This window comes from Microcebus murinus, chromosome 8 (assembly GCF_040939455.1).
Source record: "Microcebus murinus isolate Inina chromosome 8, M.murinus_Inina_mat1.0, whole genome shotgun sequence".
Classification (NCBI taxonomy): Eukaryota; Metazoa; Chordata; class Mammalia; order Primates; family Cheirogaleidae; genus Microcebus; species Microcebus murinus.
The window spans coordinates 64381015-64396291 of record NC_134111.1 but is presented as its reverse complement, the minus strand read 5'-3'; the positions used below and the strand labels follow the sequence as shown (position 1 = coordinate 64396291).

The 15277-nt window shown below is 32.9% G+C and overlaps 1 protein-coding gene across 1 annotated transcript in view; it reads right to left on the bottom strand.

The window, feature by feature from the left end:
• Nucleotides 1-11635, bottom strand: part of COL3A1 (collagen type III alpha 1 chain) — a 37902-nt gene extending 26267 nt beyond the window's left edge. Inside the window, exons 1-4 of the mRNA XM_012776853.2 lie at nt 11410-11635; nt 1598-1800; nt 1235-1285; nt 673-786 (exon numbers count right to left, since the gene is read on the bottom strand). Of these exons, the coding sequence (XP_012632307.1) occupies nt 673-786; nt 1235-1285; nt 1598-1800; nt 11410-11494 (453 nt within the window). The 5' untranslated portion in view covers nt 11495-11635. The remainder of the gene's footprint in view (nt 1-672; nt 787-1234; nt 1286-1597; nt 1801-11409) is intronic.
• Nucleotides 11636-15277: the final 3642 nt, after the last annotated feature.

The window sequence follows — 15277 nt, the reverse complement described above, 5'->3', positions numbered from 1 at the left end:
TGATTACCAGGTTAAGAATAAGTTAGATATAGCCTTTGCTTCTTGTTGAATTGCTTCTCAGGAAGTACTTTTTTTTTACCCTCATAAAGATTTGTGTATATATGTTTTGTAATTTCACCTGACTCCATGCAGCAGAGATTTTGTCCTATCAGTTTGGTTATTTGTTTTACATGCAGAATTAGTTGGTTGCCATGCTTCAGAAGGAGCAGGATGTGCTCTGAAGGATTAGCAAGAACATTTGCACAGTCATGAATAATCCTACTGAGTTGAGGTCAATAAAGACATCCACAGCTCTTCAACTGCTTTTTGTCCAATCATTCAGAGGCTTTGCCATTGGTGTTAGAAGGGGAATAAGGTATAACTTCCTAAACTCTGTAGGTTACTTCTTTTGGAAATTGACAGTTCATCTCTCAAGCATAGTGTGTATGTTATATGTCTGCTGAAAGTTGGGAAATTTTGCAAGCATATAGTAACAATAGCATTGGCATTATGAAGAAGAGTGAATACTTATAAATCCCTTAGTATGGTGCCTCACATATATAAACACTAAATAAGGATTTGTTAAATACATAATATCAGAGAACAGATAAAAAAAACCTCATAATAGTGAGAAGAAAGAAGATGAACTAGTTAGTTTTGTAGGAGGGGATCTTCTTGTCTATAATTTATTACCTGACCACCAGTAGGGCATGATTCACAGAATCCAGGGGGGCCAGGAGGACCAGGGAGACCTGGTTGTCCTGGAATACCGGGCTCACCATTTCTCCCAGGAATACCAGGAGGGCCCTAAAAGCAATAAATCAGAGGTAAAAATAAATAAAATGGTGAAAAGTCCTAATAATTCAAAATCATTATCTGATTGTAGCTTCTCTACTTTATAATATTAGGAATCAATATAAATGATATATTTTCTTGGGGATAAATACATTCTTATCCAAATCAATAAATAATTCAAGTGTAATATATCCCTTTGCATATTGACCTATTTTTATTTTTCAAAATAATAATGCAGAGGAAGACAAATGAAATTTGGGAAATTGAAATCTTTACATGTACAATTATGAATTTTCAGTTTGTCATTTAGTGCCAATATTCAAATATGTGGTATTAAAGAAAATGTAAGAATGTTGGAAGTTCAGCATCCTGTAAAGGATATGGAAAGGAAGAAAACCCCAAATTATCCCTGGAACGATCATTAGCATTAATTTTATTCCACTGAAGAATGTTTACTTACTGGATCTCCCTTGGGGCCTTGAGGTCCGAGACCATTAGGAGGGCGAGTAGGCTAAGAAATGGAAAAGATACAGGTTAAACAAGACATAGAAATACTTTTTTCTGAAGAGTGTCTCAAGTTGCATATTTATTCCAGATTATATTCCATATTTAATATATATTCCATATTTTAATATATTCCATATTTAATCCAGATTATATCCAAACTCTATCTTTAAATCAGAACCTTCACCTTTTACTTGTAATAGCAGCATGACTAGTTGACAGACATGACTTTTCTTTCCTTTTAGGCTCCTGTAATATAGGAGCTATTCACGTGTTTAAATATGAATCGTGAAAATGTAAAACCTTTCTTTAAACTTACAGCTGTGGGAGGCTGTGGGCAAACTGCGCAACATTCTCCAAATGGAATTTCTGGGTTGGGGCAGTCTAATTCTTCATCGTCACATATTATGTCATCGCAGAGAACAGATCCTGAGTCACAGACGCATATTTGGCACGGTTCTGGCTTCCAGACATCTCTATCCGCGTAGGACTGACCAAGATGGGAGCATCCGCCATCAATAGCTAGAAAATAAGTTGGATGATGTGACGTTTCCTTATGTTTTGCTGAAATGTGATTTTTGTTATGTTGCCATGAGTATTTACGACAGCAAAAGTGGAGATAGTTGGAAATAAATAACTTCTTCCTTTCATTAGAAAATCATATTTTTCTAGATAATTTGCTAAGTAGTAAGAGACTGCTTAAAATACCAAATCCATTTATTAACATGAAATTAGCATACCATGGTCATTTTTCTTAAGACCAACAGGTATTTTAATTTCACTTATAATAGAAATTGAATACCAATCAATATCACATAAGTAAACACTTATTTATTAATTGTGCAATTAAAAATAGGCTTTTCTACCCAATTGCTATTCTTTGCTTTAACAGCAGATGGAAGCATTAAACTAAAAAGATGATTTTGTCACTAAATCTGAAGACTTTCTGGATTTTATTAACCTCGTTGAGCAATTCAGGGGAAAACTGAGCTAATCTTGGCAGCATAAAACTCTTCCAGATTTTTCTGGGAAACCTTTAACAGAGTTTATTGTACACATTCAATGTCCCTGCTAGCTCTGTTGGGCATTAGTAAGTCAACATGATATGACATAATATATTGTATATCTCATATAGATGTAAAGAGGTTTCCAAATCACCAAAAGAAAAAAAAAAAAAGATGTTTTTAAAACAAATATTGGCAAGGAGTAAGTAAAAATAATAGGGAAAAATATGAATCATGCATGTGTATTTGTGGCTTAAAATGGTAAAAAATGTGCTTCAACCAAAATTTTAGACTTGCTTCATAATTATATGCAAGGTACTGAAATTTCAGCAGCTATTAACAATGAATCAGCTTAGGGATTGCCAAGATAAAACCTGGTCTCAATTCTTAAAGCATTAGCTGTGGATTGTGGTTAAACACAACTTTAGTTCCTGAGAATTACTGTGATATTCTGCCAGTAATTGAGTAAATAAATAATAAGTTTCTAAACATCTGCAAAATTTTTATGAACAACAAATGATGTACTGTTAAGTACTTTTGTACTTTTGTGAGACACTAAATTTTTATTTTCTAAATACCAAGATCTTTAAAATGTCTGCTAAAGGAAGCGTGCTTCAGAGTAGGCAAGTATTTTAAAACTATACTTTTTGCTGCCTAGTGGTCAAGAGGCCTTTCAGTGGTTCAGAGATTTTTCCATCTGGACAGTATACATACAGTCACGAAGATCGCCTGTTTAAAGTTCTTCTTTCTATATCCTTTCCCTAGAGTAATCTAGAGTAATAATAATTTAGATTCAAATTTAAATACTTTGAGTTGAAATGTTTAGCTTATTTAGTAAAAGATCATCAAAAAGGAGAATTTCAAAACCTATAGACTCTACAGAATACTGACATTGCTTCCATTTCTCATTTCCATTTCTGTGTGTAGACACAAATTTAATGATCTTGTGCAACACATTTGATCAATTCAAGAAGTTTAAAAATCTACTCTTGCCATGTGTTACATTTCCTGATGTGGCCTATAGCTAATAAAAAAAGCATGATTGTTTTATTGTGATTTTAAATAGGCAAGAGAGAATCTTGTTTATTTAGAAATTTTTCCTCCATATTTGAAATGGATATATGAGAACACAGGAGAGAGATGTTTTCTAAGCTTTTAAAAGAGCATTTCTTTATTATTAGTAAACATAAAAACTGAATCTCAAAATGGTTATGTCAGTGCAAATGAAGTAGACTTCTTCGGGTGGTGTTATGAAAAACATGCTTAAGAGAAGAACAAACTATATTTTCATGTCGGTATGAGCAGCAGTAATATAAGAGGGTGTATGCATGAAACCCATTTGTTCTCTAAGCAGAACTGACATATTTAAGAACTGAGTTCACAGGTTTGCACTGGTATGAAAATTTTGAGATTGAAAATTATTTGGTAAAATCACTTGAAACAGTCTTCAATCTTTGCATTGGTTCCCCTTTCTGACAATGAATCATTTTAAACTTTCTCTAAATCAATTTTATATGAAATGCTCCTACCAATTAGTTTCAGTTCAAGATTTTCCCATTAATAATGTGGAGTTTTAAGCCCCCAACCCTAGCCCCCTCAAAAATAGTTCTAGATTATACTAATGATTCTTTTAGCTCTTTGTCTCTGGATGAGAAATATTTTTCTACATTTAATACACTATGTGGGTTATAAAAAGTAATTACTAAATTTCAATGGCATGTTAAAGACAAATGAGGATAACAGTTAAAGCTAGGTTCAAACATCTCCAATTTTAAATATCTTCTGTTTCTATGTTCTTAATATACCTTGAAATTAACATATATCCTTTTTTCCCTTGTGTATTCATCATCCTACATTTATGTCTCATTAAGGGTATCCTCACATCACTAGGAATGAAGAATTTTTTCATATGCTCTTTAGACTATTAAATGAATACAATATTGACTTACTAAAATTGTAAATCAATTTGTTAGAATTGGGTTAATCCAGATGCTTAAAAAATGAGAATTAATGCAAGTTTGCTTATTGCCATACTTATTTCATACCCATTTGAAAGAAATTTGACTTTCCTGAAAAGTCAGTTCCTATAAAAACTTGTGGCTGAAAATCAACCCTTTCTCTACCTCAATTATTTTTGCTGAAAGCAAGGACTTTTGTGTAGCTTCCTTTAATTTATTATTCTGTGCATCAGAAAATATGGTTAGCAGTATGTTGTACTGGAAGCTAAGCCTCTTACACAGAAGTCTCATGGTCTTTAATTTAAGTACCTGGTTAAATGTGGGAAAATCATGGCAAACCAAGGAACAGAGTGTTCTATTTTCAAGAGGAATAAAATGCTGTAGGTAGCCATTTGCAACATTTAGAAATAGAATAGAAAATGAGATTCATAAATAAGTCATCTCATATTATTCCCTTTCTTCTTAGATGTCTGTTTTCATAGTAGCTTTGATTAAAATGTTAAATGGTTAAATGTTTTTATGAAATATTAAATTAAAGGCAAATAATCTCATTTTTACCTCTGGACAAAGTAATATATTTTCTAATTACTTCCCTTATTGTTGTTTAAGTCTCCCCGTTTCAATTTGTAACTAATTTTAAATTCCACCTCTCATGCCATTTGGTCTTTCTATTCCTCACTCCAAAGGTCAATTCTGAAATAAATTTACCTGTGATCACAAAAGCAATGCATTAGACTAATCATCTCCTTGCTGGAATCTAAATTATAAAACATAATGAATCTAGCACATGACATAATGCACTCTTAGCTTCTTTTTTCCTAGCTCTCTATCTTGAAACTTTAGAGAATAATAAAACCTAGTAACATCATTTTATATTTTTAGATGTGTTTAAAGCTTACTGTTTTGTTAGTTTTGTTTCTATTCTCCTAGTGTTAAATCATGCTGAATTGAAAGAATATTATTGCTATGACTAAAAAAATGCAAATTATGCTTTCCTTAACACCATTTTTGGAGTTGAAATAACATTCCCCAAAGCATCTAATTAAATTGTTAGCTTAGCTTGAATGACAAGTGAATATTTTGTTTTCTCCTTTCTGACTGAATCCTTATCTGAGCATAGGTGTCCTTTAATCTGAAAATCTAAAATTCACAGATTTGATATGTAAATTATCATAACAATTTTTAAATTACTTTAGAAAGTTGAACACTTTGTAAGTGTGGATATTTGGAGTTCACATAGTTTCCATGTGAAATATGTTTGGTTTGTTTTTTAAGTGATACTGTTTGGAACATATATTTTTATTAAATATGTTTCTGCTGCTTACATATTTATCAGCATATCTTAAAATATGTTAGATGGAATATCTGTAGACATTATAGATGGATAATTTCAACTTCAAAACATTTGCATAGACCTGGTAGATTCTATTTATTCTTGCTCCCACCAGGAAAAAAAACTTAATGAATCATCACTTCTAGATGTTTTTCTGTTTTATTTTTTATAGATATATGACTTTTCTGGTTCCAATTCAAAATTTTAAGTTGATTAACATTTTATCCTAAGAATAAAATAGAGAATCAACAAATTAATAGTTCATTTATCTAACCAGCAATTGCATCCATAATATATTTTGATTGGTGTCAAATTATAAAAGCACAGAAGAAAATATATTCTACTTGTTTTATTACAATTGTCAAACATCTTTAAATTTTGTACTCTGATAATTAAGATTTTACATCTTACCTTCCTTCCTTTCCTTTGATTTGCCATTGTTAGTAAAATTAGTACTAGGCAGAGCTTGTATAGTACCTTCTGTGTTTAAGCACTGTTCTGAGTGCTTGCATATTGCTCTGCTAAATGCTCTCAAAGGACCAAGAGCTGAATGTTGTCATAATCTAAATATGAGACACACAGAAGCCTCAAGGAATTTTTTCAAGGTTACATGGTTAGGGTAAAACTAAGATTTGAACGTAGGAAGACTTTCTCTAAGTTTGATACTCTTAACTACTGTATTGTATTCCTTTTCTATATTTCAAAAACTGAGTAGGACTAAGGAAGCCAATTTCAAAGCTCTGTCTCATATGGTTAATAAGCCCTGTAAGGTTAAAATCAATCTAAAAAGGTACATTTTTAAGAACAATTCTCTGTAAAATATCTTTTCAATCTGGTCTCAAAACAGAAAGATACCATCTGGAGTTGAAGTCTATTGTTTATTTTCTCTTGACTTTATGCAAAGTGTGGTATCTCCAAAGCCACCCTGATGACATCCAGACCACCAACAGGATAAACGTGGGATTCAGAGACTCAGCATACATTTTGCCATACACAAAGAAGTAGGATTTTAACAGCAACAACAATGACAAACAGATAAGGCTTTTGTATCCAATGCAAAAACATGTTTAGGATATCTCACTAACACGCAAAATTTTAGAAAATGCAGTTACTAAATGATTTGTGTTAATGAACTTCTAACTTTATTAGAAGTTTTCCTTGGAGGAAACTTGGACATTATGAACATGTTATGCAACTCCAAAGAATATTTCTATGATTTTACTTTACTTAAAAATGGCGTCTCTGTTTGTCATCCTCCACACTAAATGCTATAGAAAAAAAAATATCTCAGGAGAATATATGCCATTTACTGAAATAGTATTTCTCAATGTTACTTTTCAAGGCTGGTTTAATTTTTAATAATTTATGGATCTTTTATCTTTGATTTTTATATCTTTTGGGCATTTTGACTTTTGCTCTGTTTGAATTTTTAATTTTGTTCACAAGTTTACATTTTAAATGGCAGTGCTTGACCTCAGTCATGGAAAAAACAAGGGTTTTATTAGTTAATTGGAATGGAATTCACTTCTGCTGTGTTTTCATTAGGCACAGACAGAAATTCTAGTGGTTAATGTAACTCCTCAAACTGGAGTTCACAAATGATTTATGTAAGAATAGCTATCTCATTTTTTCCGTTGTTATCTTGACATGAAACAGGCAAAATTTCCCCTTTGAAAATTATGGATTTTTTTTACACTATATGACCTGATCCCCATTTTTTTTTTTCTTGAGTGCAGAAAAACAATGAGACTGAGCTTTTTTTTTTCCCTAGGGAAAACTGTTTTACAAGAAACAGTTCTCTGAGATGAGTCCAGAAAGTTCTTGTAGACCTGGAAACTTTACAAATGTTCCTCATGTCCAGCAAAAGCAATAACATCTTTCATCTTTAAAGCTTTAACTCTTAAGCAATCCACTAATCACGCAAAGGCATTGGTACCACTTGATGTTACAAAAGAAAAGAACTGGGCTGTATAATCTTTGGCGCTCTACACAGAGGAGTAATGCACCATGGAAACCATGGAGTTTCGGTAGATGGCACTCTTCTCTGAGTGACGATTCAAGGTCTAGCATGTGAATCTAAGTGTGGAACAGGGGTGTCCTGAGGAGTCTGTAGTCTCAGCTATAATTCTTGAAAACGAATAGCCAATGTTTCTTGATTTTTTGAAATAAGCCTGTACATAAGAACCAACCTAGGAATATGAATTAGTAAAGTACATTTGATTACAGTCTTTCCTTCCCAGAATTGTTCCAGGGCCTTTACTCTCTCCTTTTATAATGCTGATATGTTTAATTCCAGATCTTAATCAGAATATCTAGGTACTTACAGGCTTTTAGATTACCTGATATTGGATACTCCAGAGGTAGTAAGGAAATACAAGGTATAATGAATGAAAAACACAAAATTTTGTATCATAGTATTTTATTAACTTACAATTTATATGATCACGGAACTGATGATGATTTCTTTCTAAATCATAAGCTCCTGAGCTTCTTGTTTTAAAAGATAGATTTACCAGTTGAAAGTCGGGTATTAAACAGAAAAATACCTACCCTTTTTTCACCTTTAGAAATGCATTAGCTCATACATTTTCTAGGATAATATATAATTTTTAGTACCTCCTTTCAATGACAAATAGTTACAAAAACAAGAAAATTCAGTACTCTGATCTTAATGCATGTTTCATGCATTTTAATTATCCGTGATTTAACAGAATTTTGGTTCTGGTCTTAATTCTGTCATTTCCTAGCTTTGTAATCTCAAAGCACTGGATCAATGTGGGATGGGCTGGCACTGAGATATACAAGTAATTATTCATTCTCTCCTCTTAAAAAGACAATTGTTTCTAATGATCTTGTGCTGCTTTTATTTTTTATTAGTTCAGTATATTTATTGTGAGGACAACACAGACCAGAAAGCTTGAATGTTACCTAATTGGTAACAAATTCTCTCTTAAAACATGATGGAAAATAGACTCTCATAATATGTAATCAGGAATGGATTCTCTGAGTCCATTTACAGTTTTGAAATTCTTGACTTCGTTTTAGTGGAATTATCAGTGGTACAAAATATAGAAACTCAAACATTAGAACATAATTAAAATAAGGTTTCTGTCTCTGCCCTAAGGAAGCAATCAAAATCACTTAGTAATAGCTGTCTACATATCTGTCTAATAAGCAGAGAGTAAAATACTTATGTCAAATAAAGACTACATCAGAGATGTGAAAAATATTTAAAAAAATAGTCATATGTGCAATTTTGAAAATGGGTGTAAAGTTTAAGCTAATTTCCCAAAAGTCTTTGAATGGTGTTATGACTGTGTGTGAGTGAGTGTATTTGGCAACACCTTTTTAGTAATATACTAATTTCCTTAGAAAAGCAGTGCTTAACATTTAAAGTTCAGGCATATAATATTTTTAAAGCTCATTATAAAATACTGAATTCAACTATGTAGCATTAATGTTGGCATTGGTTATATAAATGGTAACTTGGCTCATCAGCCACTAGGTGACGTGTCTTTGCACTTAAAATTTGACATGTTTATAAACTACAGGAAACATAAAACATACCATGTTTCTCTATTGGTGGAATAAGACACATGCATTAAATAAAACTTTCACAAGGTTATAAAAAGACCAAAATTCTTTTTGAACACATGTTTTATGCTCCAGAAAACTCCTGTGAGTGGACTATAAGTTAGTGTTCGTTAGAACTGTGCTGTCTCTGGAATTAGTAGGACTTAAATAAGAGACCCTGACCCTAGAACGTTATGACTGTTCTCAGTGTGCTGTGTATTCAGCTACCTTCTGTAACTTCCCCAACGCTTATCCACCAGCAGAATTTTCTTGTAAAACCCGTAGGGAACATAATAGGATATTCTGTCTTAAACCACTTAAACTTTTTTTTTTTTTTCATTACAAACAAAAATATGCTGAACAAAATTGCTTTTAACCCTTTTTGAACTTAAGAGCACACAAACATTATCCACAAAATTTCATAACTATTGATTTTCTATAGCTAAAGAAAAAATAGAAAATAATAGAACTCATGTGATGTTAAGATAATGTATAAATCAAGCGCTCTTTTTCCCTCTGAAGTTGAATTGATGCAAAAAAAAAAAATAGGTGTTTATAAAAGGTTGTAACCACTATGAAACTACAAATACTTTGTTGATCTTTTGAACGAAAAACCATAGTTTGTAATATTTTCAATAAGTGGGCGGTAGAGAGTAGTAGTCATTTGGCATCCTAAGAAAGGACTGGGAATTGAAACATCTTCTAGGTGGGACAGGATAAGAAAGGAAAGGACAGAGGGATAAGAAAGGAAGGAGGGTTGAGAGTTCAAGGGAAGGAAGGGGTGAGGAGGCAAGTGGAGAGAGAGAATTAACAAAAGAGATGGAGGCATAAGAAGGACACACGGGGAGTTGGGGGGAAGTGACAGAGGAAGGGAAGATGGAGGAGGAGAAATGGGCTTGCCTGGGAAGGGGTGGGGTGATGAGTGAAGGAAGGAAAAGGGGAGGAGGTCTAAAGAAGCCAAAAGGGGTGGAGAGAGCAGAAGGGGATAGAGGGAGGGAGAGGAGGGATAAGGGGAAGAAGAAAGGAGAGGAACAAGGGATATGGGTGTTTCTTTTTTTGTGTGTGGCCATGGGCTGACTGTAACTGGAAGAAATGTCATTTGCGTATCCCCTCCCCACACATACACACACTTACAAGTATTACCTGTGAGGACACCAGTGATATTTGATTTTACCAACAAAAAACATATTGCAAATACCATAGGCTTAAATGTAAACATTTAATAATGTTTAATGATGTACAAATAGAAATGGTTATCTAATAATTTCATCTTGCTATCTTCACATTTATCAAGTAAATATTTATTTCTATGAAACTTTGTACTTCACTTTGTCCGGTATTTTCATGACTATGAGAAACACATGAATTAAAATAAATATTTTTGCATACATAATGAGATAAATGTGTTTTGGGGGAAATTAGAACATGAAATGCACTTATTAGAAAATATAGCACTTATTAGAAAATATAGCAAATCAGCTTTTAGAAATCAAACAGTACTAGTATCTTTACCTCTTTTTGCAGAAAAGTCAAAACATTACTGTTGAAACCCTTTTAAAAGCATTCTCTTCATTAATCCAAGTACAGTTAAAATGTAGAATATTTAGAAAATACTAGACCCTTAACAACAAACTATTACAAAATTTGGATTAAGCAACCATGTAAGTGCTTGAAACTGTAAAAACAGGAATGATGAAATATTTTTAGCAGTTTGAATACTTTAAAGAGTGTTAATACATATTATCTTTTTGCCCGTTTACAGAAATATATTCAATGATTCTCATAATGCATAGTATCCTCCTTTAGGATATTCTTAATGCATGCTATTTTAAATGCATTATTTTATTGTGAAAACAATGATCACTATTCTATCCTTACAAAGAATCCAGCAGACAAAGAACATAAAATTATCACAAGAGACCAATAACTTCCAGACTGCCTAGGGAAGCATTCCAAGATGTTAACAATTCAGGAGGGAAACTTTTCAAAGTCTTATTTAAAAGTTTCCAGTGCCTTTAACATGAAAACAAGTTAGAACAAGAACATCTTTATCTCAAAGAACCACAGAACTTTTAAATACACACATGACACCCATTTTTTTTCAACAAACGTAAAAAGCACAATCACGGTCAGTTCAACATTTTAGAACTGGAAGCTTATAGAGGAAATTAGCTTTTAGGCTGCTGATTTTCCCCTTTACACCTCTTTGTGAGAAGAAAAGACAAAAAACTCTGTAAAGTTTCTTGAAATCAGTACCACTCACCTTCCTGGGTCTGTTGTGCCAAAATAACAGTGGAGTGAAGCAGAGTAAGAAGAAACCAGGTCCCCTTTTGCACAAAGCTCATCATGTCTAAATATCAGACATGAGACTCTTTGTGCAAAAAGGAGAAAAGAAAAGCAGTTCAAAGTAGCACCATCAGTTGTTCCCTGCCCTTCAGCACCGGGCCCGTCATAAAACTCAGCCACTGAGATTCCTTTGCTTTGGCCTTAAATAGGAAAAAGTTTGGCTTCCCTCACTTTCCAGCCCCTTTCTGAAATATGAGAGCAGCACCCATCCCCTCGGCAGTAAAAGAAATGATTAATATTTCTTTTTCCCTTATAGAAGACACAACCCACAAAATAAGAAAAATAGCACATCTGGAGCTCGTGTGCATCTGCTTAGGTATAAGTTAGTTACATATTTTAGTCTTAAATATGTTTGCATAACTTAAGAACATATATAGAAATTCTCTGCCTTGTGTTTTAGTATATAAAAATTAAATGTATGCATTTTTAAATTTCCCATTATAAAGTTAACAACTGCATAACTAATTTTGAAAAAATGTCTTGATGCCCATTTCTTGGGCATGGATAATTTGCAAACCTCATCTTCCTAGAGGATTTTTATATTGGGATTTTTGCCAGAATCCACCCTAATTCAATTTAAATAGGGAACTGTAAGAGACTAACTGAAAGAAAAGCCTCTGTCTGTCCCTTCCACTCATTCACCCACCCTAAGTCCTGGAAGTTAAATTTCAGGCAAATGTCAAAAGACTAAGTGTTTGAACTATGTTTGAATGGCATCCTAAAAGTTAGATACTGATCTATAGTTGTTTCCATTGCTCCCAAATTTCTTTAGCAAGCCAGAATGCTTTCTTGTGAGCTTTTCCAATTTTTATGCTGTTTAGGAAAGCCAGAACAGATTTTTCTACAGAAAAATCCAGTCTTTTCATGTCTTATCTTTTTAGAAAACTAGAAGAGAAAGAGTTTATCATGTGGAATAGCAAAAGAGGACCAAGAAAAATCATATTTTATCTGGACTGCTATAAAGATTAGTATAAATATTTATAAATTTGGACTTTCACATGTATACTTTCCAGGTCCTCATCAATATAACTTCCCAATATGTTTCTGGATCTACCTAAACAGTAATTTTTGGATCATATTTGAAAGAGGGGCAAATGCCATTGATAGGTCTTTAATAAATCTCTGTAGGACACATATGCTTATCTACAATATCAAGCTATTTCTAGCAATCAAGATATTTCTTTACACCTTAATCATCAGTCTATAATTTCTTCATTCATCAGCATAATCTACACTGGGCATTTAAATTCTAATCAAGGTCACCTGCATATATTTTTTCATGTTAGCTTAACCATGCCCATCTCTATGCATGGATACTTAAGTTTCTCCCCATCTCACACCAATTTATGGAAGTCACTTCTTTATGATCCAACTCAGAACTTTACTACTTAAAGAAATCATTTCCTTTAAACCTGTTTTCATCTTTCGCTTTCTTCCAATTCATGCTACCTAATTTTTACTCAATTCATGTTATATGTATATTCCCAGCTAAACATGAATTCTCCAAGCATGAACACTGGCACATTCAGCTCCTTACATCCCTAGTCACAAGGAGCAAAGACCAAGATGTTCCAATGTAGGTGACATCATCTGATGGCAGGAAAAGAGAAATAGAACAAGACTAATCTCTTTTGCATCTTTTGATTTCAGATTGGAGAGTCACCGCTTGAGGGAAAAAAAATAATTTTTGAGAACAGTCATGAATATCAGTTTTTCTACTGGATCATAGTAGAGATGTTGTAGAAATACTGTTCTATGCGTATTTCTATTTTCCATTTATCTCAAATTGTACTTAAAAACATTCCCTTGTGTTCAAATCAATTCAGAAACATGATTAGTGTTTTCATCGTGTCTTTGTCACCCACATAAAAATTCATTTATCTCTATTAAATATCTTTTATTATTTTAGATGGTCAACAAAGGTTGGGATTTGCTGAATTTCTTAGAGTTAATTTCCATTGTGAAAAATTAGAAATGTTATTTTTAAAATACTTTTTATGCTTTATTTCAGACATTACATATAAAATTACTATTGTGCTAAAACTCCTAATTTGTTAGCCATTCAAATAAAAGCCTTATTCTCATGAGAAAAATTCATGATTGATGCACGCACTTATAAAAGTTAGCTGATATTTTGCATATGGAAACACTGCTGTAATTTAAGGCCTTCAGGAGAAACCTGGAGAACTCATTCTCTAGATTATCTGATTTATCATTCTTCACTACCTCAAACATATTTGGAGGTTTTGCACCAGAATCTTTTCAATCCTGTGTCCCAGATCCTACTTTTCCCTTCTTTACAAAATGTTTCTTAATATGGTGTGTAGATGGGTGTGGATCTGAGCTGGTGTCACAACTGGGTGAAATACTGGTGAATCCTCTTGTGCAGGCCAGGAACTGATGTTCTCCCAATCTAGACACACATTTCTTCCCATACCTCCCTGACTTCACTGATATTAAACAGGACACATAAATATGTGCTTTTACTTTTTGGATTGCATTTGGAGCTTTAACACAAATCTAAATACCGGCATCAACTAAAGCACTGATTAATCCGGCTCTCCTTTAGCAAAGAGAATGGCTGGAAAATGAGGCAAAGCAAGGGTGTGTCAGACTATCAACCAAAAGTTAAAATCTTTTTCAGTTGAGTGGAAAGTGGGGCTTGGGAAAGAAGCATAAGCACAGCTGTGATGAACTCAGTAGGCCAGTGAATGCCAGCAGTGCTTTCTACAAGAGCAATAAGAAAATCAGTTATCTGCATCATAAAAACCACATGGAACAGAAGTGTTTCAATCTCTCTCTCTTCTTCCCTCCCTCCCCTTATTGTACAGCTTTATGGGTGATTTTCTTTTTTAAGCCAAGATATGCTTTATTTTTGTGGACATTTTAAGAAATATTTCAAACCACTGTAAGGCCTTTTAAAATGTACCCATGGTAATACTTAAAAATATATTAAATCCATAGCATAATTGTAGCCTCAAGTGGGATAATTACCAATAAAACTGTAAAATACAATTTGTTATTTCTAGGGAGGTGGACCTCAGTCCACTCAGTTTACATGGGTATAACCACATTTGAAGAGTTGTTCTCTCTTAAAGAATTTGAGCAAGTACTAGTATGTGCATAGTAAAGCCAGAAATATGGTTGAAAAAGTCATGTTGTAGTTGAGGGAATTTAGCATATCTAACCATAGATATTTCCAAGATTGGGGCAATGACATTGGTGGTAGGACATGATAGTTAAGTATTTGATCACTATGAACAATTCTTCAAGAACTTGTTCTTTTTAATTTTCTCTTAGTCTCCAAGATAGAGTTCATTATTGTCTTATTTTTGTTCCTATAGAACTATATTGATAACCACTTCTTTTTAGCTTAGAAATTTCACTTTCGTACAAGACTCATATTTCCATGACATTTAGTAAAATAAAGTGTGCAGCAATATTGTCAATTTAGAAAACACTAAATATCTTTATTCATATCTATTCTTTTTATAATATATTATTTGCAGTTAAACATGAGGCTCTGAATTTCTTCCTTTGTATTTTACATCTGCAAATTACCCCAAGATTGAGCAGAAAGTTCAAAGAGGTTACGTAACTCTCAAAATTACTCATTGAAATTGGAATTAAATAGCACACTTTCCAAATATTTTTATCATGTTTGCCCCCACTCAGACTTGTGGGGAAAATATTTTTATGCAATTTAAGAATTTGGTGAAAACTTAATTTTGTATTTTTTCTACTGAGGCATTGTGAATGGATGAAGGGAAATGATAAAGTTGTAG